The following is a 25,395-nucleotide window of genomic DNA, read 5'->3' on the forward strand; positions in this document are numbered from 1 at the left end:
TATTTAAAGAGCAATCTTACAAACATTTGCTATTCTTGTATAGAAGTAATTGTAGGACATGTGTCATATCACTGCTTGATCACATCTTTACRTATGCAAGGAGTTATTTTAAAGTTAATACAAAACCAGATCCGTTAAAGGTTAAGAAATAATTGTTCTTCTGAGCAGTTTATGTGTGAGCTCTGAAAAGAAATTGGAGCATAAGGTATATTGACAAAGAATGTGAGCAAAACTTCCCCGAGAATCTTTTGATTTGTGCTGCTTACTAATTAAGAAGCTGATGGGATGATAGGAGTTGGAAGTGACTGGTCAGTCTTACAGTAATGTGATATTGGAATGGTGTTGAACTTGTTTCAATTTCTCCRTAGGCAAACAAATGTCCACCTGGGACCACCATGCTCAAGGGACATCAAGAGGAAACGAAAGCCAACTGCAGCCTCCACATCTAGCACAACATCAGGTAACCTGCCAGCATTTTTAAAGTCCTTCCTCTTGAGCAAAGTGCCATAGGTGAAAGTAGTGTTACTTTGGTTTGAAACTAATGAAATAGGTGAGAGAGCATATCATGTGTTTTTGCATAGCATCAAAAGCTGCCTACTAAACTAATTTTTGTCTATGTAATGMTGTTAAGTTAATAAAAATTACAGTGCTTTACTGTAGAGTGAATAGTAATCTTCCTCTTCATAAGGTGTTATTTCCACTGTCCTAAATAATGCAGTCCGTGGTAAGAGGGAGTTGATCAGTATGCACAGTGTGTTCCTTCAATGTTGGGCCGGCATTAACTGGTGGCTCTGATGCCCTTTATGAGAGGGTACTTGTAGACACTGTAACAGGAGCAAAAATCTGGCAATTTTTGTATCATCACTGGGTGAGTCCACTTATTCCCTGGGGGTTATCTTACTCTTCTGGATGAAAAAAGTTACTTTTTTCTTGTTCTGGGGATGTAGTCATTAAAACRCTGGTCTATTTTCATGTGGCAAATTTCTGGAAAGTGATTGATTACTCATCAGAATATGAAAAAGCTTTAATCTGGAGAACACAGAGAGTTTCAAGATGCTTCTTTCTGGCCTCTCACCTTACCCTACCTTGTGACTACCTGCCGACACATGTTCTTCCAACTAGTTTATTATAAAACAATTCTTGCAATCCAGTAACAAGGTGGGTAAGCTGATGGGAAGAATGGAGTTCTGGAAACAGTGAGGAAGACCAAAGAAACTGGTGATGAATAGAAGGAAGTTTCTGTTTCTTCCTTGGGCTTGTGGATAGAAAGTAAAATAATGAAATAGGGAAGAAAATTGGGCATTCTCTCCAGGCCACAAATCTGGATTTCAACTATCTGAAAGGTTCTGTTTTTAAAAAAAAAAAAAAAAAAAAAGAAGAGAAAAGAACATTAATTATCAGTTGCTCAGCAAAAAGTCTCATCTATTATTGTTTGATTATTTAGTTTATTCTTACCTGGCTTTTGAGTATTTAATTTTTAGATATTCAAACTACTTTCATGAAATGGTTAATATTGGTAGCCCCAGAATTTTAACACTGGAATACTAGATTTTCTTTTTATGAGTGSTAATGTCTCACTGTCCCCTGTCACCTGTCCATTTATTCATTATTCAGAATATGTTCAGTGCTGGCCACTTTCTATAAGCAGAGCTTCTGTTTCTATGCCTACATGTTTCAAAATACTATTTAAGTTGGACTTACCTGATTAGGCAAATTGTACAGTGAATCACTTTTTGAAGAGTTGAGAGTGCATCTGGAGTGGAACTTAGCACTGGAAAATAGCACAGGGGTTTGGAAACTTTTCTTATTGTGGATGAGGGAGGGAAGATTATTATGTGCTGCAAAATAAGGAAGGAGTGTAGTTATTAGAGTACAGACAGCATTCTTGTGCTGATCATCAAGCGAAAAGTGCTGCAAACTCTTTAATGGTCAGAAATAATAAAGATCTCTTCCTTAAACCCTGTTTAGAAATATCCTCAGCAAAGTGAACAGCTGTGGGCAGGGTTTGCTGCAATATGGACTTGTGGAAAGAGACTTTTGTGATTGGGTAACTGAAGCTGTGTCCTAGGTGACGTTCTACAGCAGACTCCTAGTTACAGCTGWAACAATTTGGACATGTAACTTGGAAGGAAACTTCTGGAATCYGTTGTTATTTCTGTCAAAAGGGATTTTGCTATGGAATTACTAATGCCTGGAAAGATACATAATATTACTCTGCACTAATGTAGAATTAACTGGCTACTCTTATGTTTGTTGGATATGGATGAGATAAAGATTTTTCTCCCTTACCATGGATCTACTCATCCTTGTATAAATGCCATATACTGGAGTTCCTGTGTGCCTGAGGAATCATGGCAGTCTTATTTTTTCACTTCTGAGGCTTTTTATGTTTGTGGTGTTTTACTTCTGCAAAAGGTGCAGCACCGATAAATCAGAGTGCAGGCCTGTACCCATCATGCAGACACAGAGTGCTGGATTTCTTCACCTTTAAATAGCTCCTTAGCTGAGTCCAACTGCTCTCGTCTCACTTGTTGACCAGGTCCTGCTTCAGTGATCTCCTTTTTTGCAACCTGAGTGCCCCATGGAGGTGAAGGACACAGCCTGAGCTGGCTTCATCAGTCAGCAGAACAAATGGGCTTGCTCTGCCGAACATCGGGCCATCTCGGATTCCACCTCTTTTATAGAGATGAGTGATGAAGAGGGGCTCGTTCCGCTTTGCCGCTGTATTAATACACATCAGGGGCCAGCTCCTGGCACTAAATCACGCTACTGCATACATCTGTTATCGGACTCCTCACCACTGTGATGAACAAGACTGCAGATAGAGGCTTCCTCGTGTCATTCTTTATAGGATTTTCCTAAAAGAATAAATAGCTCAAATCTCTGCCAACACTATCCCCTGTCATTGTGATGAATTTAGCTTCTTTCTTAAACATGCAGCTACAAATCTTCCCCTGTCGCCTCACCCCCCCACCATCCACAGAAAGTTTTGAGTTGAATTTGGCTGAAATCAGAAGATGCTAATGAATGCCAGATGAGATGCRGATGCTATTTCCCTCCTCAGTGCAGGAATGAGAGAAGGGAGATAGAGATAATGTTTATTTGGGAACCAAGCAACTGAATTTATTTCATCTCTTCTCATATACTTTCATGAATGTGAGTATTTATGAGTTCTGGTAAAGTATCTTCTGACAGAGACCATTGTATGAACGCCAAAAAATTGTACTATTGTAGAAGAAGTGCCTTAAGTCTCTATTGTATTGCTATGACATTAAACTTCCGGTATTAATCCTGTTCTTTGAGGCTAACTGGCCAAATACGATAACTGAGGTACTGTTGAGAACAACAAAAGTGGGTAGAAAATTCAGAATTAATTTGCACTTTAGGAAGTGACTGTTATCAAAATTAAGTTGGGCAAATTTATGCAAATATTCAGAGAGATTAAAAATTAATGTTTTCCACACTACACAATTGAACAATGTGAGCCCTAAGGATGAGACTTTGACCAGATAAGAACAAAAGTCTGGCTGGTTTAGTTTGGCAGTAGAATRTGGAAATCTGGAGGAAGTTAAGGCTGGCTGTACTGAATTAGACCAGAGATTCATACAATTCACTGACCAATAGCCAGTGCCTAGGGAGGAAGAAAGTCTGTGGCGGTAAAGGTCCTTTGACCTTTCAGTGATCTGAGATTTCAAAGGCATGTGTGGTGTCCKTGCGTTTAGTTACTTTCCATCGCAGTACAGTAGATTTGGAATAATATCCCCAGTGGCGCAGTATAGCTTGTTTGAGAGGTACTGCATAAAATGCAATTCTCATGGAAGTTCTCTGGTTTGAAAGGAATCTGATGAAGACTATCACGTCTGTCTTCAGTTTGTCAGAATAGACCACAAGTACAGATGGTTGTGCAATAAATGGTGAACAACTGTCGATCTTTACACTGATGTTTTTAATGTTTTAATGTGTTTCAATCCTCTATATATGTAGCAGTACCCATGGTAACTGGCATCCTATTYAGCTATAACAGTCAGTCTGGGGTAAAAATCTACATAAATAGATATTTGTCTGCCTTGGCATGTATTCACACTTCGCTTGTGAAAAAGGTGACAGCAGCCTKTGAAACAGCTTATCAGAGAACAGTCTGATGAGTAGTAACAATTTGGTGAGTTCTTTCTCTCCTGTTTTTTGCTAATTATTCGCCCTTGGTCATGGTGGTTTTTCATACCCAGAAACAAGAAGCCAGTTTCAGTCCTTTGCTTTTTTTSTTTTTATGAAGAAAGTTGGAGAACCTGAGTGGGGAGGCTGCTAGCAAGGATCACATAGTRTAGTAATGGTGGTGATTTTGAGTTTAAGGACATTGACTTAGTTGTTTTTTTGATGTTTTGTATGGCCTTCAGATAGAGGAAGATGATGGGCTAGACCTAAAATTGCAATGTACTTTTATCAGCTGTGATGTAGCTGTATGGGAATGACTCACCATTGTGGATGTACAGGGGCAGCATTGTTGGGGGTCTAGATCTACTCAGTGTGGAACCTCAAGCATTGAACCAACCTTTTATTTAAACTCCAAAGCAATGTGTCCTCTAGTTGAGGCTTGCTGTGGCCTCTTTATCCTTCATCCACAACAGAGCAGCAGATGCGACTTGTAATTAAAACACATAAACAACTATTATCTGTTGTGAGACTACCACAAAGAAATGTGTTTTGTATTGAAACAGTTACTTGCAAAAAAAATTTTGTTTGTCCCAAAGACTCTTACAGCAGTTACTCTTCTTTACCCTGCCCTGTTCTGCTTGTGAGGGTGTCAGAGATAATCTGAGTGATTCAGGATACTGAGAATTGAAGTAAACTCTCATATCTAAGTTTTTGACAATCTTTCTGGAAATTTGTGTGACTGTTGGGTTGAGCTATGGATCTGTGAATCTCTTTGGCTATTATAGCCGTCACATTTTGATGCAGTGGTTGTATTGAGAAAATGAGAATAATTTCCACCTAGCTTGGCAAGTAGCTTCTTGTCATAATATGCTGATTTACCGTGTTGGATATATGTGGAGGTTCATGGTACTACCCTTATTGGGTGAGGAGAGGTATGCTTTCCTCTTTTTATGAGCTTAGCAACCTGAAATTTGCCATGCCTTCAGAGACTTTGAAAGTCTCAAATGCGGAGTTAATTGAATCTTTGCAAGGAGTCCAAGTTATCTTCAGATGAGTGATTGTGAATTGATTCAGTTTAAATATGGGACAACTAAAACTTTTCATTTTTCTGACTAAGAAAACTATTTAGTGGACTGGGAACTTTGAGTTTTGAATGTGTGAATCAGAACAAAAGTGTTAATGTTATGATGAACCTCTATATCAAAGAAATTTAGATTGGGAAGAAATTTAGATTGTAGGAATTCAGTAAATAACATCTTCATAGCTGAAATTATATATATGAGCTGTTCTAACTTTTTTTTATCATCCTTTCCTATTCTCTTCCTTTGTTCCCCCTTTCCTGCAATTTTATATTCCAGGAACTTTGTCTATCCACATGGATGCAGCAGAATCAGAGCTACCAGCAACACCATCCTTGAGATCTCAGAATTCTGAGTGGACTGGGAAAACATCAGCAGCTGAGAAATCTACTATTGATTCTTCCAGTAACTTTTTTAAAATGCCACCAGAGAAGAGCCCTGGATACAGCTAAAAGGAAGAAATGCAACTCTAAAAGCTTCTTTGATTTTGGAAGTGTTTGATTCTGGTGTGTGTCTGCACCAAACATCTTGTTTGGCAGTAGTGCTGTCTTCAGTATTTGGTGCGTGATGCGTGCCATCATCCAGACTGGTCTGTGTGCCCTGCATACCTAAGTCATGTTTGTGAATCTRTGTTTAAGAGAAGGTAATCAGTGTTGGAACCGCAGTGACTTTAAAAGATTATCTTGCTATTTCTCTGTTTATTATGAATTCATCTCTTTCCCTGATGCCAGCTCATATGTAATGGGTCATGTACAGGTTCTTTTGGGTTTTCAGATCTTTATTCACCCCCTGGACATGTTGCTTTTTTGTGYATTCAGCATTTTTTTGGGGTGAGAGTCCCAGTGCCATTTAGAGAAGCAGAAGCCTCCCCTTGCTTTCTTCCATGCCAGAAGGATTTCCTGGCTGGGGAATGAGGAGGGAATACTAACACATGGAAAYGTGAAACCTGAATTCTGTATTAGCAGAATGTTTTCAGGTCATGTGCTAATGAACTCGAATCATGTTTGCTTCTGCCAAAGCGAATATGGTGCTTGTCTACATAGAAATTGCCATTAGCTCACTGGCAGCATTGTCCATTAGATCTTTTCCTTCTCCCTTGTTCTTAATCTCTTCAGTCTTTATTGTGTATTGCATGTTCATTCTTAAATCTCCTCCTGGATAAGGATTTGGGAGAACTACTTGGACATAAATGTGCAAGCTGGTGTCCTGGAAAGTAACCTGGACCTTGAATATTGCAGTATGGTAGAAGATTATACAAAACTTCGTATCTCAGTGTATAAATTAAAAARCATCTGTTAGTGTTTTTAAAAAGATGCTTGCTGTTGAAGTTAACATGCCATTGAACAAAAAAGCCATTTAAAGTGTCACCTGAGTTCAGAGCATTATCGGTATAGATCARACTCCTTCTGTATCGTGCTTTCCCTCCCTTCAAAAGTATTGTCTGCTAAACCTACTGGAGGTGTCTCCATCTGCTGATGATTGCACRTGACACTGCAGTGTACACTAAAGAGATTCTCTTCATAGAACTTCCAGTTGGTCTGCTGTTACCATCTGTGTTTCAACAAAATATATGGAAATGGATTTCTTCCCTCTTTTTAATTGCTCTGGAACTTATCTTGGACTATGTTTTCAGAATATGTACCTGTATAGCATGTGCCAAGGAACAGGTGGCCTCACAACTTCTTAAGTCCTTTAAAATAGGATCTGTTTGTATGAATTGAACTTTTTGCTTTCTTCATTGTGTGGGGCTTTCTGATAGGACCATTTAAACTTGTAAAATTTTTTTGATTGTGGAGGTGCATCAAGCACTACTAAGCAGATAGCAAAATTTGCATGATTTTAGTGGTTTTGYAGTGTTTTGCTTTCTTATAAATCAAATGGCTGAGGGAGAGATTTGATTGGGAAAATATGAAACAGTGATTTGTATTAAGTCTGTTTTAAAATGAAATTGAATGACTTGCTAAATCATGATTGACAAGTATAGTTTGTTATAATACAGACACGCTGTCTGTGTCTGATCCCCTAATACCTACTTATTCTTGGGGCGACATCCAAATTGGATTTATATTTTGCAGTCCAAGCAAACTGTCAAATCTGTCACTATAAATCCTTCTCAAAATATTTTTAATTTTTATTTTGGGTGGTACAGTTTAGAACTATTTAGAACAGGGAAAGCCTTTTTACCTTAATGAAGGAATACAGAGGTCCATTTGGATTACTGGGAAAGCTGTAATAGTTTGTGGAGGAAGGAGTGTTCCTGTTTTAAAGTAGTCATGAGTTTGTCTTATTTGTAGCTGTTTTGAGCAATGTTGCCTAAAGGGTAGCACAGGAAGTTCAGCACTGGAGGGCCTGTAATCTAAAACATGTGAAGAGAAGGTACACCTGAACAGTAGCAGCTTGACTATGTAATACTCATGAATACAGTGAATGGGAAAGGTGGTCCACATTCTCCTGACAATTTTCAGATAAAATTTAGGATTTGCAGCCTTGTAATCTTAACATGCTGCTCCAATGATAGGGAGTGGCTCCCTAAAGAGCATTTGTGAAATTGAGTGATTTTGATCTCATGAAGTATTCTCTACAAACTCTCTTGGTTTGAGTCTATTCAACAGACTGACTCAGTTTTCTAAAATTCTGCTAAAATTTTATATTTTAGCCCTTGTATTTCCCTTTTTAAAACAAATTGTGATGTATTTTGCTGCATTCTGAGTGTTGTCCAAATTATTTTTTTGTCTTCTGTGATATGTGGATGCTGTAAAAACTTCTTGGAAAAGATGTTAGGGAATCAAGAGCCTTCATCTCATTGTGGTGGTGAAGGGGTGGGTTGCAATGCTTAATGTGATTTTTCTCTGGGGGCAGGGAAAGGTAATTGATCAGATTTTCCTATTAAGGTCAGTAGCATTGTTATCCGGTTAAACCCTTACTTAGGTTGTAAGCTCCTAGGAGGTATTTCTTGTCTTTAAATGCTGATTGTACCCATGGCAGCACTGAGGAGTAACTGTGGCAGGTCTTGTCTTGACAAGCCGTACTTCCTGCCATGGCAGCTTTCTGGAAGTTCCAGAAGACTCCAATTATTGCAGGTGCCATGTCTTTCCTACTTCTAGGTTAGAATCCATTTACAAGTCAGATTCTCAACCAAATTTGATTCTCCTGAGTGGTAGGCAAGCTAAATGAATCATGTATCTTGTTACTCCAAGGTATTTATCAAAATATATCTTCAAACTTGATGTGGATTTCAATATCTGCAGCWTTCTTGGATGAATAAACTAAGTCCATTGTTTTGCCTCTTTTTTTTGCTGAGGCAAATTTCATAGAATTCACTCTGCTCACAAAGTACTCAATGTGAAAGATACTGCTTCACATGTGGTTTACTTGAGTAGAAAGGAATAACATGCCTTGATCTGGCAGCTGTGCTTCTGTGAAGATGGTCCAGTTTGGGATTATTGCTTCAAAGATACAGAGCTCACTCATATTTCACTTGTCCACCAGGACGCCCCCGTCTTTTTTTTTTCAGTGTTTACTTCTCTCCAGKTGTCTTTCTCCTTGTCATTATGGGAGATGTCAATATCCCAGATGTGACCTGGGAATACCATACTGCTGTGACAAGCAAGTCCAGGAAATTCCGGAAGTATATTGAAGATAATTTCTGGTCACAAGTACTCRGTGAGCCAACTAAGAAAGATGCCCTCCTAAACCTGTTATTTATGAATAAAAATGACTTTTGAGAGATATGATGGTAGGTGGCTGCTTTTGCCATAGAATCATGAAATGGGTAATTTTAAAATTTTTGGTGTTATGAGGAAAATGGTTAGCAAAGTGCTACCCTGGATTTCAACAGAACTAACTTTAGGGAACTCAGTGAGCAAGTTACTAGTGTGCTCTTCCATGAGTGCTGGTCAGTTTTTAAGAACCACCTTTTAGAAGTACACAGGCATGTGATCTCTCTGTGTTGAATGACAAACAAGGCATGCAGAAGACTAGCTTAACTGACCAGGGAACTCCTCTTGAAACTCAGGAAGAAATTGTATGATCTCTGGAAGCGAAGTCAAGCTTCACAGAAAAATTACAGAGCTGTAGTTCACATATGCAGGGAGAAGATATGAAAGACCRAAACTTAATTAGAGTTGAAACTGGCCAGTGTTGTGTGTCAGACAAGCAAGGCTTTTTGAAGTACATTAATAGCAAGAGGAGGTCTAAGGAAAACATTGGACTGATTTTTGTTATAGATGATCACCTGACAAATGGGAGTGAAGAAAAATTGGAGGCATTCAGTGTTGTTTTTGCGTTGGTTTCTTGTAGTAGTTACAGACCTTGGGCTGCCACATTCTCTGATCTGGAGGACCGTTACTGTGGGAATAGTGACTTCCTATTTGTGTACATAGAGATTATAGGGGACCAGTTGAATGTTCGTAAGTCTGTGAGGCCAGGGGAGATTTGTCCCAGAGTACTGAAGGAGCTGGTGGTTGTTGTAACATGACCTCTCTMAATCACCTACCAAAGGTATTGGGAGTCTGGGAAGGTCCACGCTGACTAGAAGCTAGTCAGCATTATTCTAGTTTACAAGAAGTGCATGAAGCAAGACCCAAGAAAACTTGTTAGTCTAGCCCCAGTACCTGGAAAAATTATAGAGGAAATCATACTGGGTGCTAGTGAAAGGCATTTAAAATCCTTTACATCATCGAATCACAGAATAACCTGACTTGGAAGGGACCTACAGGGATCAGCAAGTCCACAAAGAATGACTAGTGGGTGATGTGGTGGTTGGCAGCTCTCAGGCATAGTGACCATGAAATGTTAAGAGTTTTCAATACTGGATGAAGTAAGGAAGGGCACCAGCAGAACTTCCACCGTGGACTTCCAGTGGGCAAACTTTGGCCTTTTTAGGAGAGTGATTGACAGAGTCCCTTGGGAGTCAGTCCTGAAGGGCAGAGGAGTTCAGGAAGGCTGGATGTGCTTTAAAAAGGAATTTGTAAGTATTCAGGCACAAACTGTCRCCATGTTTAGAAAGACAAGTACCTGGGGAATAAATAAACCAGTATGGCTAAACAGAGAACTTAGGCTGGGACTTTTGGGGAAAAAAGAGAATGTATTATCTCTGGAAGGATGGCCAGATAAATTGGGAGGACTACAGCGATGTCTCAAAGTCATGTAAGGAGAAGATTAAAAGGGCTAAAGCTCAACCAAAACTCGGTTTGGTGGCTACATTAAAAAMAACATAAAATGTTTCAGTAAATGAACTGGCCGCAAAAGGAGGATCAAGGAGTGTCTCCATCATTTGATGAATGCAGGTGATAGTGTAGTGAGAGGGGATGAAGAAAAGGCAGAGGTACTTAATGCTTTCTTTGCCTAAAGCTTCCAGATACCCTGCCCCCAAAGGTGGAAGTTAGGGACCGGAAGTGGAGGGAAGCTCCCATAATCCAGGAGGAGATGGTCAGCATCTTGCTATACCAGTTAGACATTCACAAGTCTATGGGCCGTGATGGGATCCACCCCAGAGTATTGAGGGATTAGTGAAAGAACTTCCCAATACACTGTCAGTCACTTAACAGAAGTCCTGATTAACTGGAGAAGTTCCAGCTGACTGAAAATTAGGAAATGCTTCCTAGAAAAACCAGCTGCTCACAGCTTGGATGGATGGATGGATGGATGGATGGATGGATGGATGGATGGATGGATGGATGGATGGATGGATGGATGGATGGATGGATTCTTCAGTGGGTAAAGAAATGGCTGGATGGCCAAGCCCAGAGAATTGTGGTAAATGGAGCTAAGTCCAATTGATGACTAGTCATCAGTGGGGTTCCCTAGGGTTCAATTTTGGGGCCATTCCTGTTTAATATCTTTATTGTGGGTATGGATGTGAGGATTGAGTGCACCCTCAGTACTCAGGGGTGATCTCATTTCTCTCTACAMCTGCCTGAAAGGATGCTGTMGTGGAGTGGAGACCAGTCTCTTCTGCTGTGTCTATAGTGAGAGGACCAGAGGAAATATCCTTAAGCTGAGGCAAGGGAGATTAGATTAGATATTAGACTTTTTTTTTTTTTTCCACTGTTAGGGTAGTTAGGCATTGGAGTGGGTTGTCCGGGGGGTTGATGGAGTCACCATCCCTGGAGGTGCTTAAGAGGCATCTGGACCTGGCACTGGGTGATACGGTTTAGGGGTTACAGTGGGAAAGCTGGGTTGCTGGCTGGACTGAATGATCCTAAAATATTTTGTCTAACCTTGATGATTCTATGAACTCCTGACTATGCAGAGGACAGCCCCAAGAATCACGCCATGTCCCTGAGAGCATTGTCCAAACMCTTCTTGAGCTGTGTCTGGCATGGTGCTGTGACCACTTCCCTGGGGAGCCTGCTCTAGTGTCCAACCACCCTCAGGATGARAAACCTCTTCCTGATATCCAACATAAACCTCCACTGACACAACTTCAGGCCATTCTCTCGGGCCCTCTTACTGGTCACCAGAGAGGTCAGTGYCTGCTCTTCCTCTACCCCTCCTGAGGAAGTTGTAGACTGCAATGAGGTCTCCCATCTGTTGTCTCTTCCAGGCTGAACAGACCGAGTCTCCTCAGCTGCTCCTTATTCACTTTCTACTCCAGACCCTTTACCATCTTCTTAGCGCTCCTTTGGATGTTCTTTAATGGCTTTATGCCCTTATATTGTGGTGCCCAAAACTGTACAGCGGACTCAAGGTGAGGTTGCACCAGTGCAGAGCAGAGCAGGACAGTCCCCTCCTTTGACTAGCTCATGATGTAATTTTAAAACAGGGCAAACAATAAACAGCAAGTTGGGGAAAGAGCTGGAAGGCATGTCCTGTGGGAATTGGTGAAGGAATTTGGGTTTGTCTGGTTTGGAGAAAAGGAGACTGTTCTGTACAGGTTCCCGAGGTGGGGAGGAGAGAGAGGTGCTGGTCTCTTTGTGGTATCTAATCACAGAGCACATGGGAATGGTTCAGACCTATGCCAAGAGAGATTCAGCTTTGACATTAGGAAACACTTCTATACAGAGAGGGTGGATCAACACGAGCAGGCTTCCTAGAGAGATGGTCGATGCCCCAAGCCTGTTGGGGTTTAAGAGACATTTTGATGCTGCCCTTTGTTTAACTTTTATTCAGTTCTGAAATGGTCAGTCTGTTGCACTAGTTAATCATTTTAGGTCCCTTCCAATTGAACTATTCAATTTTAATCATTTAGTTCATGATGTTTCTGTCTTTTCATTCCACCAATCTGTCCAAATCCCTCTTGATGGTACCCCCATGCTCCAGCATATCAGTGGCTCCCTTCCTCAACATGCCATTATGTCTCATCTTGCTCAGAATATGCTCTGACCACTGATAATCTCTGAACACTACCAATCCCAGTATTGTCTTCTGAGTCACTTTTCCATAAGGGACCATCATGCAGATTTCAAACCATTGATGGTTTAACCTGGCCAGCTGCTCTCTGATCTTCCTTTCTAGGTGCCATCCAGTCCATACATCCACTATCTGGCTGTAAGGGTGTTATGAGAGACTGCATTAAGGGGCTTACTGAACTCAATGTATACAGCATTCACTGCCCACTATGCATCCTCACWGCCTATATTTTCATCATAGAAGCTTGATTTTCCATCACTTAATGTCTGCCTGTTGTTAGACACCTCTTTGTCCTTGGGTGCCTAGAAAWGGCTTCCAAAACTTGCTCCTTAAAGCTACAAGGGACTGAGGTAGGGCTGACAAGCCTGTCGCTCCACTGATTCTCCTTCCTGTCTTTTTAGAAAGGTGATGTATATATACCCCTTCTTGTCACTGGGGACCTCATGCAACTGCAGCAGTTTTTCATAGATGACAGAGACCAATCTTAAAATGACATACTTTAGTGTACAGGGAGAAGATGGACATTCAGTGAAAGAAAAATSAAGAGCTGAGAGAAGCACATTTTCTAGTTGTTCTTTGCACATTTCCAGTAGTTCCAGTGAGCTTTATTCAGGCTTAATGCCCAGACTGGTAGGAACTGGAGAAGACTGAATTAAAAGAATGTAGTTTCTGTCCTAATGGATTTGTGATTTTAAGGTGCAGTAAAAAGTGAAGAAAGCAGCAAAACAGAGCTGGAGAGAAACTTGTTAGAGGCTGGGACTAGTGCTGTTGAATGATAGATTAGCTTCATGATTGTGGTATGCAGAGGTGTGTCTTGCCAGCATCATTCTTGAATAATGACRTTGAGTAGGTTAGTGCTGTCCTTCAAACTGTAGATGCTCTTCCTGTTATTTTGTGGATGTGCAGATGTCTGCTTAGTGGGCAGAGGATGAGAAGGGAAATTGTAGGAAGGGCAACAAGAAGGGTGATGGAGTGCCTCTTTTATTGTAACCCCTTCTGTACTGGAGAAGGAAGATGCTACAAAAAATCCCAGTATGTGTGCCTAGATACTGAAATTATGTCAAGTGGATAAGAACTTTGCTTTGTTGTCTTGAGGAACAGTTTGTAACCAGAACTTTTCAGTAAAGCAGAAGTTAAGGGTGCTACATTTGTTCAGAAATGTATTTTAACAGTCTGTTAGGAGACTRTCAAAGGCAGATGAACTTCCATACTCATTGTGATACTTCATTTCTGTGTCTTTGTTTCCTGTATTCTGTTCCAGTCTGTGTTTTGTGATTGAGGTGTCCTCTTTTTGTACCATCAAATATGGGAAAAATACAGCCATGGTTCTTAAGACATAAAGCACATAAGACATAAAGGGGACACTTGCTATACAGAAGGTAAAACAAGATTATCTTAGGCTATTAACTTTTACCCAGTACAAGGCTTGAACTCAGCACAGAGAACATGGTGTCTTAATCATACCAAAGCATCTCTTTTTAAAGAAAGTGAATAGTGCCACAGGCACATGCAGGGAGACTCAACTGTCTGGAGACCTAAGTGTGGCTGGCCCTCAGTCCCATGACATATAATACAGACTTACTTTGTGGAGATTGAAGGAACCTTCAACATCAACTTCAATGTGGGTAGAGTGCCTTCCCCACTGCAAACATAGCTGTCACTGTGAGTCCAGTGAGTTGAAAAGATGTGCACACTGGCCTACTATGTAAAGAAAATTCTTGTACCAACTTAAAGATTTGGTAAAACTGGAAAATGGGCTGGTACAGCCTGTTATATCAGAGAAAGATGCAAAATGTATGTACTTGCAGACAATAATCAGGAAGTATTGCTGAGGCCTGGGTGTTATGACCTAAAGTATTCAATGTCCTAAAGCAGAGATGCCAGTATTATAAGGATGATCAGGATTTTGCAGATCTTCTCTCTTTTCCTTTCCTGAAGGAAATGGGATGAACAGCATGAAATGGGCTGTACTGTGTCAGCCCAAAGGTCTGCCTGTCTTGGTAGTCTATTTCTTACAGTGACTAGGTTTGGAGACCTGTGTTTGCTGTAAGGATGAAGCAGTAACACAGTSATACTTCACTTTAATGTTCTCTTAGCCCAATGTCCTTTCTCAAAAAAATGTACAAACTTTTTTCAAGGCTGGAGAAAACTTTTTTGAACCTTTGGCTATAGTATTTATCCTGCAACTGGTTTTAATTATATTTTTACAAGGACATGTCCTGATGTCTGAGAACATTAAGTAAGGGTTAGCATATCTTTGTTTGTAATCAGTTTTCTTATTAATTACCCTCTTTATAGATAACTTACATATTCTTGGATTTTTTCCCTAATATCAGCATCCTGACATTGCTTCTTACTATGCTTTTTTTTTTTTTTCCCAGAAAGGCTGAAAACTCTTGTTCTTTCTTTTCAATGAGGCTTTTTTGACATGTATACCTATGCCCAGTCAACAAGTCCTATGTAATCCACTGACCCATACAAGTAATTTTTCATCAGTTTCATACTGTAAAACTTGTCATTTAACCTATAATTGTGCTTCTGCATGAAAATCCCCAGTATTCCATATCCATATGCATTCAGTTCTAGTGTCTACACTGAAAGTATTCTTCAGAGTTACAGAGTAACTGTAAGAGTCACTTAYGGTACTCCTTGTAGAGTGTTCTTATATTGCTATTCAGGCTTCATATACTCATATATCCAAATATGCTGCTAGCCTTTACTTCCCAAATGCTGCTGTAACACTACCATAGGAGATGATATTCAGGCAGTTGAGTCTGAACGTAAAGCCCTTACCACTGCTTTCCAATGTACAAGRTCCTAGAAAGTAAGATTTTTTTAATTCCAAAATTTATTGCATTTTATTTAGCAGTATTATAGCGAACTTTGTACTGATCATATTTATAATTTGCAATACTTAAGAGCTCAGTCTGTTCAATTTTATCAGAAGAGGATCAGAGATGTCATGCCTTAAAGGGTAGAAAACCCTTTATGGAATTGGAAATACTAAGTAATAAACCAGCTTTTGTCTTGCAGATGGGCATAAAAACAAACATGGAGCTAAAGCTTAGGTTGCCTACATTGGTGCATGTGAGATTTCATTGCTAGAGGCATTTCTAAGAGGGCCGTGATCTGAGACTGGTCTGACCTGACCAGAGCCCTTAGGTACTGCTGAAGTCCTTAAATTTTCCCTCAAGATTTGACAATACCAGACAGTGAGCCAAAGCTACCATCAGTTGCATTTTAGCTTTCTCCTTCTGTCAAAGAGGGCTCTGCTAGAGACAGCTCACAAACAGGTCTACTCAAAGTCTGTGAAGAGCTGCATTTCCTAAATATTTTATGAGGCTGTAAGATTTACCTGTTTGATAGGGATTGGACTCTGAGTTCTTGGGACTCTTATTTTAAGGGTAACATGTAAATAAGGAAGATTCCTGCTTGTATTCCTCTGTCTTGAATAAGATGTGTATTCTCTGAATGAGGCTCTTGCAGAATCTCTGTTCTGATTATAGAAACTGGAAATAAATCAATATATGAAAGAACTGTTTTATCTGATATAAAGTGAACTGAGTTGAGAGTGGGGGAAAAGAGGTTTYGCTGACATCTGCCTAGATTTACAGTATTGGGCTGTCCATTAATCTGCATGCTTCCTTGACCGTTTCCGTAAGTATAAAGTATAAACTGTAATCTGAAGGTCTATAGGGAGTTACGGTGTTTTTCTTCCTTTGAATTGCAAACTTGAGTGAAGGATTTGAGGTAATTTATCATGTCCATTCTTTGGAGTTTTTTTGTAATGATTTTGTTTCCCAGTTTGTCAGGACATTGTCTCTAGACAAGTGCAATGCTCCCTGTTCAGAATTTGAAACAATTCCAGAGTTTCTTAAGCAGCCTTTCATTTCTAAGTCRCTGCGTCAGATCTGCCCAGTCCCAAATGGGATGTCATTTAAATGAGCAGGTGAGTTTCAACTGATAGTTTAATGGATATCTATTCATTTTGCTAAYGCTAAAATCCTTTTAAGGTAGATTGGCATCCTTCTTTTTTACCATGATAATAGTTACTTCAAAGATCAAATGAGCAGAGGACTTTGAATTTTMTTTTGCCTGTACTTGTGTCCCAGTATTAATAGCTATGCGTATTTGTGGAAGGAACAACACAGGAATTGCTTTACCTTAACTGTTCCAATGAATAAATTGTAAAAAATTAGATCCCAAGTGGACTGAATATTTTTAAACAAAAAGATCAAGATCCTTTGGAAATGGCTTCAAGTTTTTAACACTATATTGGGGGTACAGAATTTTCCAATTTTTAAAAGGGGTTATTTTCATCTCTCTTCTACAAGCTGCGCTTGTGAGAATTGGGAAGGGTTCCCAGTGAAATATGCTGATTTTTGTTAGGTACTAGGCGTTGGAACAAGAAACAATAGATTGTCTTATGGKAAGGGCTCAGATTTGGCAAACTATTGGTGATGTCAAAAATTTCAGATAGCTAAAAAATATTACTRGCTGGTTCAGTCTTACACCTACTTGCAATTTTTGAGTTTTTTGAATAATGGAGTATTTAATTTGTAAAGGTGAATAGTTCTTGTTTACATGTCCTTAATTTTACATCCCAGGGCCGAGAATTTTCTCAGTTCAATTTGAATAACTGGTGATAAGTTTGGTAACAGGGCTGACTGTGACAGCATTTATCAATTATGCAGTTTTTCAAACCTGCTTCATGCTTTTCCAGTCCATGAAATGCAACTGAAACTATAGATCAATAAAAGTAGACTTGCTACACATTGATGGAGAATTTCTTCCATCTAAATAAAATGGTATTTCAAATCTAGGGTACAAATTTTGTTCTCTACTGGCATAGAGCAATTTTCTAGTAAGAACAGATACTTAGTAATAGKTTTTTTAATGAAACATAGAGTTTCAAAACTATATTAATTTTGGTAAACTACATTAATTTTGTTTATTTTTAGTGGGAGAGTGACAGGGAGGTGTCTGACCATGAGAATRTGAGCAGATCTTAGGAGTTGCTGCAACAGGGCATATGTAGCACACAGGTTGTGCAAAACACGTTTTTAAAATTTGGAGAATTGTACCCAAAGACTGGAGAAATCTTCTGAGAAAGATCATAGCCCACTGACTGCCTGCAGGTGCAGTGGTGGCAGACCAGTGTTTCTGATAGACTAATGCCAGCACGGACACTGATATTTTCCTACTAATTTTGACACCAGCTTCCTGAGAGGTTCACCAGTGTTGCCTTAGGGCTCTTCTTCATCCTGCTTCACAAAATAATTTSCAAGTGCTTGGACTCAGCCAGCTCACCTCCATGGGGAAACACATGCTCCCATTTTGAGCCAGAGACTCCTACTGCTGAGTGCTCAGAGCTTCTGCACATCCAGCCTCAATTACTGATGAGGTGAGGAGTGCTGTCCTTGTTTCTGAAGTCTCTCTCTGGCTTCTCAGCTAAGAGAGAGGTTGCAGCAGGCAGGCATTTCTCCAGGGCTGGTGGTCAGTTGCTTTTACCATGAGAATGTTGCCCTGACAGCCTCCTGCTTTGTCCTTTCTGTCATTGGGTCTGACTCATTTGCTGCTAATCTCCTTCAGTTCTTGCCTCTTGCTTCTCTAGAGATGTGCATTCTGTGCTCTGTAAAAACTTACTCTCAAAGAAAATAATAAACCCTGTAACAGTTTGATTTAGCATTACTGTAAAGTGTATGCACCAAGGGATGGCAAGTAAGGGATTTCTTTCCTTTGGAGTATTTATATCTGTAACCAGATATATAGGTATATCTGTGTATGTATATATATATATATATATATTTGAGCTAGGACTTTTTGGTATGTATTCACTTTGTATTGGAGTTTCTTTATAAAGGTACTTTAATTTCCCTAAATATGTTTTGTCTTTGGAAATACTATGATTCCTGGACTTCAAAGGAATTGAAAGAGCAGCCCAAATGCATAGATCACAGAGAATCTGCTGTGAAATAACTTGTCTACTGCATCTTAAGAAAGTGGATTAGGTAGGTGAAAACTTGTTATTGAACAATCACACTTTATATACTTTTACCTGAACATCATGGGATTATATGAATTTTGACTGTCTTGCAGTGATATTTCAAGTATTGTCCTCTTGATTATTTTCTCTAAACTACAAAGTAATGATTGTCTAATGAAGTAAACCTGTCTGCTCTTTAACAAATGATAGGCTGCCTGCCAATGCCCAATTCAGCAAAGTTTTAAAATATCAGAAACCTTAGTGTGTATTTTGGGAAGAATGCCTCTGGAACACAGATTCTCTTTGGAATCAGAATCARTTGTCTAACTGAGCTGTATTGGAAAGAAGGAGAAGGGTACAAAGAGAAAATGGTACTATTGTCTTTATTATCCTAAGTTTTGTTCTGTTCTCTCCAAGGACTCAGTCTACATCTGCTAGAGAAATTAGTGCATCTTTAAAAAAACCAGAAAGACAAACAAACAACCTCCCTCTACAAGCTTTTTTTAGTGTTCATTTGTTAGATGTGGGTTGGCAGGCTCTGTTTGCAGATGAATACCCATTTTCTGATGTAAACAGATCCCATTAACCTGAAAGATGAAAATCAGAATGTTTGAATTTTCATTAATACCATCTTGGATTGGACAGGGAGCTGCAATTGTGGTTTTCTTATCCTTGCAGTAAAATTCTGTGGTCCACATCATTCCTTGCTCACACATTACACCTCGCACCTGTTCTAAGTGGGCATTTTCTGAACAAAGTGCATTGTTGAAGCATAAAAGATGGCACATGGTATGTTGCTGTACACCTTATCTTCTCTCTGCTAATCACTGTGGATATAGTGGTGATGATGCACTACCACATGACTCAGAAACAATTTTGCTGAAAATCACAATTTATTTCAAGTAAGTTACATCCCACCTGTATGTATACTTAAATACTGTATATGTTCCTGGGGACAACCCAAATGCTTGTCACAAATAACTGGCAACTGGAARCATCAGAACTGATATTTTCAGAATGAGTCTACTCTGTCATTCTGCAAGTACCTTGAGTGTTTAGGATAAGGATGACTACAGTTTCTGCAGCTTGTCACTGAACTACTGCTGGTAATTGAAAATTGGAATACAGTGTTCCCTGGAGAGTTTGTCATGGAGCTCAAGAGGTTAATATGTAGTTATGTGATGATACTATAATTTTATATGCATCTGCAGATACTGCTAATAGACATTAAAGTGGGCATTTACATCCTTATTATGGGTCAGTACTTGATGTCATAATAAAAAAGTCACATCAGAAAAGTACAGGATAAAAATCTGATTATGCACATTTTGGAATGTAAATGGTTTTAAAATTCAAATWGTCACCTGGTGGGAGGATCAGGAAGGAGTCAAAACAAGGGCAAAGGGGTGAAGCTGTGAGACACAAGGGGCAAGATAAAGGAGGAAGAAGATACAGGCAGGAGTAGGCCTTTGCTCGGGTAGTTTATGTYCACATGAATACTATACCCCATTACTTAAGCCCTTCATGTCATCTCATTAAACATAAGCTTGAGTGAAAGCTGGACTTTGTAATGGGGTGTGAAGGTCAGTAAACTCCAGATCTTCTGTCTTTCCATGCAGTTCGAATCTGCTCAGTGTTGTGAAGGCTAGMAGATCATGTGGGTTAATGCAGGGTGTTCACTTGGTAAGCAGCATCAAAGCTAACAAAAGTTTCTGAGGCAAGACAACAGCTGAAACTCTCTCATGAGGTTGCCTTAAGTAAATATACAAGYAGCTCTGCAGCTACTGGCTCCAGAACCTGAGGAGGGGGGGACACTGAGGAGACAGACTTTGAATTCTGAAGGGCTGTGTGGCTTAAAATGACTGGAGAAGTACCAAGAAGACTAGAGCAGCACGTATGAAGCATGTGCAGCTGCATGCATCAGGACAGCGAGTTCAGTTGCAAACGCACTCAAAGGATTTCCAACATCACCTTGAGTGTCTGTGGGAGCAGAAACCCTATAGAGCATAGAAATTGGGAAGGGTGTTGACTTTCTATTTTTACACACTTTTTCATCCAAATACATCCTAAAGCACTCTAAAAAGTCTTTGCAGTTGACTGAAATTGTAGGGTTTTTTTCTTTTTCAGAAATACAGGGTGCAGGGCCATGAAGCGAGGTAAACAGTTCAGGACTGCAGAAAAGAAAAGCCTGGTCCTTCCATCTCCTCTTCGTTGTTTCTTCATGCTTGGCTRTAAGCTCCTGCTGCTTACCTTTAAGTCCTTGGACTTCTCTGAGTCACATCAACCGCTTTAACTGCAAAAAATTACTTGATTTCTGCTGGTTTGGTTGTTTGACTTGGCTCAATTGATGTGTGCGAGGAGGGCTAGAGACAGCCCAAGTCATGATGGTAGGATTTGGTGAGTTGGGAGAAAGTCCTGAAAATAATGGATTGAATGAAGGAGACTCACAAAATTGGCAAACACCAAAGTTTTAACTTTGGCTCAATGGTTTACAGGTCTGTGCCCACCACCTCATGGTCTCTGGGGATTCAGCAGCTCATAGGAAATCCACATAGTRCAAGGCTGCAAGAGGTGCATTGAGGGGGTTTTAAAGTCACAAGGAGCTGTCTTGCCAAGAACTTGCCAAGAGTGTGTACCTCTTCTCCCAGGTGCTCCTTAAGGGTCTGGCACTATCTTCAGCTGAGGTGAGAAGGGACATTTCCTGTSACATAACTGCATATGCTTCCTCAATAGGGATTATGACGGAAAGGCACTTGCCTGCCCTAGAGAACAGTGTCTTTTACATGGATGTCTTCTCTTTAGGGGTCTGATATGTTTATCTATGGAGCACAATGAATGATGGGGCAAAATTATTGAAATACTTAGTGTCTCTACATCATGTTCCATGTGATGAGAGCCAGMCTTTCTGGTGAATGAGGATGTTATTGAAAAAGCCATTTGTCTTTTGCAGCAGYTTTCAGTAAAAGTATTGAAATGTTGAGGCCCACAAACAGCCTGCTGTGCAGATTTCTGGGATCTGATATAAGGCAATTTTCTCAGGAAAACGAGAAGCACAGAGAGAAATTAAAATTTTGCATTTTGTTTGCACAAAACCCGAGGATTATAGGGCAAATCTATTGCAGGCCTGAAAGGCTTTTGAAACTGTATCAGTAGAGGCCTAATATTTCTGTGTCCCTACACTAATGAGGTGTAAATAAAACTCCAAGATCCACTCCATTCAGTGATCAGTCAGACACCAAGCAGGCTGGTGGCAGTCAGATACTGAGTCATTCAGTGATTAATGGATCCCAGTTTGTGAATGGACAYGTCCCCTGGCTCAGATCGCTTTTGGCTGCTGAGAGAACAGGGCTGGAGAAGTCCATCCCCCTGTTTGCAATTAGTGTTTGTTATTAAATGCTGACAGCGTGTTCTCTCCTCTCATGTATCTCATCTTTGTTTATGCACTGGGTGTTGGCACAGGCTTCTGTGCTGTAATGTCTTGAATTAGCTGCTGTTGAAAGGAGTCCAAGGAGCAGTGTGCTCTGAGGAGGACAGGAGGGTGGGAGAGTGGCTTGGCACCAAAAGAGCAGGAGCAATTCTGAGGGAAGGATGAAAATGGGTTTAGTTAAGTGGGAGGCTGGCAAGGAGCGAGCAGCAATGAGTCTGTGCACATTTCTGCTCTCATACACAATGCCAAACACCTTGATGGGAGTAAGGAGCTAGATAGGAAGTGTAACTGATGGCAGGAAGGTGAGATAGCCTTGGAAATTATTTGGTAGAAGGTGATTTTAGCAGACATGATATCTTCAGGTAGATAGATGGTGCTTGAGTTAGGAAGTGTGGGACCTAAGAGAAGACTACAGTTGCTGGAGATCACCATAGGGATAGAAACACACAGAGAAGTGATAAGAGAATTCAGGCTGTCTGTGGAGGATGAGATTAAAAGCAGAGAGAAGAATGGAGAGRAAAAAACTCTGTAATGTCTGGTCGCCCAGCTGATTTGAAGGACATCAGTAGGTGTGTAGGACAAGAGAGTGGCATCAGCCCTCCTATCAGGAGAGCAGACTTGTTCCCACTCTGGGGTTTACACAGAGCACCCAGGAGGTTTAAAATGCAACATCTGGGCTACATTCTAAGCAGGTGCAAYGGCTGCAGCTCTCTGCCCCTCTCTGTGATGCTGCAGCAGTGTGTGGCACAACCAGCAGTCTGAGCTGGCCATTTTGTAGGTCAGCTCTTGCATTTGTTTTTTGTGATGAGAGAAAATGTGCCAGTATCTACAAGGAACAGGTATAGTTTGGTTGTAAGAAGGCAGCCCATCTGCTCGGAATGGCTACAACAGCTCATTTTAAGATGAGAAGTTAACCCAAAGTGAGTTGATTTTTTTTCTCTAAGASCTGGATACCATATCTGCCACTCCTCTCCTGCTTTCTTCAATGAGGGAATGAAATGTTAAATAGGAAAAAACAATTCATCTTTTTGGAGTGCTACTTGAGTGTAATGGTCATCGTGTTTCTTCATGCAGTGGGTATAGACAGGGAAGGGTGGCACAAGGCCAGGTTTTCCTCCGTTGAATGCACTCACTCGCTGTATCAACCTGTGGCCTGACTGGTCACAGACTTGTTTTGTCCATCTGAGTCACATTCCAAAAATACAAGTAGCTTTGGCAGTTGCACCAATGAGAGTCTTGGTGTTCACTGGTCACACGGAGTGCAGTGGGATGAACAGCATTATCAGGTACTGTTTTTTGATCACTAGTGATCTGTGTCTTATGCAGTTTTGCCCCTCTGTGTTTTGCTGTTTAGTCCTGTGTATATTTTGCCCTAGTCTCTGCAGGCTTTGCTCCAGAGTATCTTTGACAGTGCAACTGACTACCTCTAGTTACTTCAGATATTTTGGATGCATAGCTCTGTTAATCCAGAGTTCATTTGTTGGAGCAAATTGAGGTCCACATCAGAAGGATATTTTGCTCCAGTCACTGCTCATCTAGCCCAGTTGGAGTGAGCATCTTTATCTTTTCCCATCTCTTATTTAGTCTTTCCTGGTCTTCCCATCCCTCTGATGCTGCTTCTCTCTCATAGCCCACATTCAGGTGTGGCTCTTTAAAAGCAGTCTCTGTCAATATTTGTCATTAATCTGTTTCCATTTTTATTTATAAAAGAAAGAGAGAGAGTGAGAACAGAACAGCAGCAGTAGCAGGGCAATTGCAGATGAATAATGAAAGGATTCATCATAGCCATACCAGGATATATATATTTTTTGCAGTCAAGCGAGACGGATTCCCATCACAGCTCGGGGACTCGTTCCACACAACCACTCATCTTTCATGCTGGGGGAAGGGAAAGGTGGAGACAGTATCATTATGGATGTAACGGGGCTCTGAGGTGACTGGTCAAGGTTGCTGCTTCAGTCACAGGGAATCTGCTTACAGGAATTTTCTTTCCAGCAGGTGTTATTGTCTGGTAAAGTGGCCTTCTACAGCAGTCTGCCACTTGTGAAAGGGAGGCTTAGGGTTTGCTAATGGGGCTGCTTACTAAAGATTTGAGTCACCAAGGAAGGACAGAATGTTCAAGTGAGGATTTCACAGGAGTGACAAACTTTTCTGAGATGAATGAGGGACACACTGGGCAATGCAAGTGTCACTCTTTCTCCCCTTTTTGTCACTGAAGCCCACTCTCAAGTTCTCTGTCATATTAACAAAAAAACTCTCAGCTTGCCCTGCACTATCTAACTTTACAAATCCATCTGTCCTGTTGAACATAAATGGTTTTTCCTTCTTGTTCCCTTTTAGTAGGTTAGGTAGATGAAAACTTGTCAAATGGGAATGTTGAAGCATTCTGGGGTCCAGAAGGACTCTGTGAAACCAGATAGGAAAGAACTGCCATTTATAAAAGATGAAAAAAACCCAACAACAATCAACCAACCAAACCCAAAAAAWCTACCCCATAAAAAACACCCAACATAAACAACAGATTCCTGAAATATGTCTGATTGATTGAGGTGCACTCAAATCCAGTTAGGTCTCTGTGTTCTCCTATCTTCCAGGGTAGCAGTGCTGGTGCTTCAGTGCTGTTTGCCCTCTGCATGGGCGCAGACATGTAGTGATTACATTCCTCCACAGCTGAAGGGATAGTCTGACTCTCCAGCCCTCTTGTGCTTGTAGTGAGGTGATCCAGGCCACACAATTGCCATCTGAGGCAGAGATGAGCTGTGCTGAGTAATTGTCAGATGCAGAAGTGCGATTACTGTCTGCTCTTCTGACTCCTCCCAGTGATGGTTGATGAGATCCAATTCCTCCAGTCACCTTTTTGTCAGTGAGACTCTGACTTAATTCTTTTGTTTCAAGTTTTTAGTGGCTCCATACAGTGTCTAACTCAGGGCATTAATTTTTTTTGTCTCCATTCCTGTTCTGTCTAGTCCCCTTCTCTTCCTCCAAACACTCCCAACCAAACCAGTAGCTTGTRGCTGCATTCTGTTGAAGGTCCCAGTTTCTAGGGCTTCCTGCTGTTTACCCACTCACACAGGCAGTAGCACCRTGGCACAAGGTGATGACCAATTCTCTAACACAGGGTACCACTGAGATATTTTGCATTTGAGTAACAAAGGTAGGTTTTCTTTAGCATTGAACAATCTGTAAAATACTGCAAGTAAGAAAATCATTGCTCTTGCTAAAGGTTTGTTGTGTATCAGCACACAGTTTTTTACTGGAGAAGTTTCCTCCCAGACATGTAGGCTCTTCTCAATTGGAAATATTTAACACCCTATTAGTTTCTGATGTGTGCTTTAATATATTGGTGATCTTGATGTTCCCTGAGAGGCTTTGAATTATGAGGATATAACCAGGTGCAA

The 25,395-nt window shown here is 40.5% G+C and overlaps 1 protein-coding gene across 12 annotated transcripts in view; it reads left to right on the forward strand.

The window, feature by feature from the left end:
• LOC130579379 (G patch domain-containing protein 2-like) overlaps positions 1–18,466 on the forward strand; it is a 127,622-nt gene extending 109,156 nt beyond the window's left edge. For 9 of the 12 annotated variants that reach the window (XM_057376148.1, XM_057376306.1, XM_057376226.1 and 6 more), the window contains 2 exons: positions 369–460; positions 5,511–18,466. In XM_057376148.1, the coding sequence (XP_057232131.1) occupies positions 369–460; positions 5,511–5,683 (265 nt within the window). In that variant the 3' untranslated portion in view covers positions 5,684–18,466. The other 3 variants (XM_057376478.1, XM_057376630.1, XM_057376555.1) reach the window with 2 other exon arrangements.
• The last annotated feature ends 6,929 nt before the right edge of the window (positions 18,467–25,395 follow it).

This window comes from Malurus melanocephalus, unplaced genomic scaffold (genome assembly GCF_030028575.1).
Source record: "Malurus melanocephalus ecotype Western Australia unplaced genomic scaffold, MMel_1.1 scaffold_0, whole genome shotgun sequence".
NCBI classification, from domain to species: Eukaryota; Metazoa; Chordata; class Aves; order Passeriformes; family Maluridae; genus Malurus; species Malurus melanocephalus.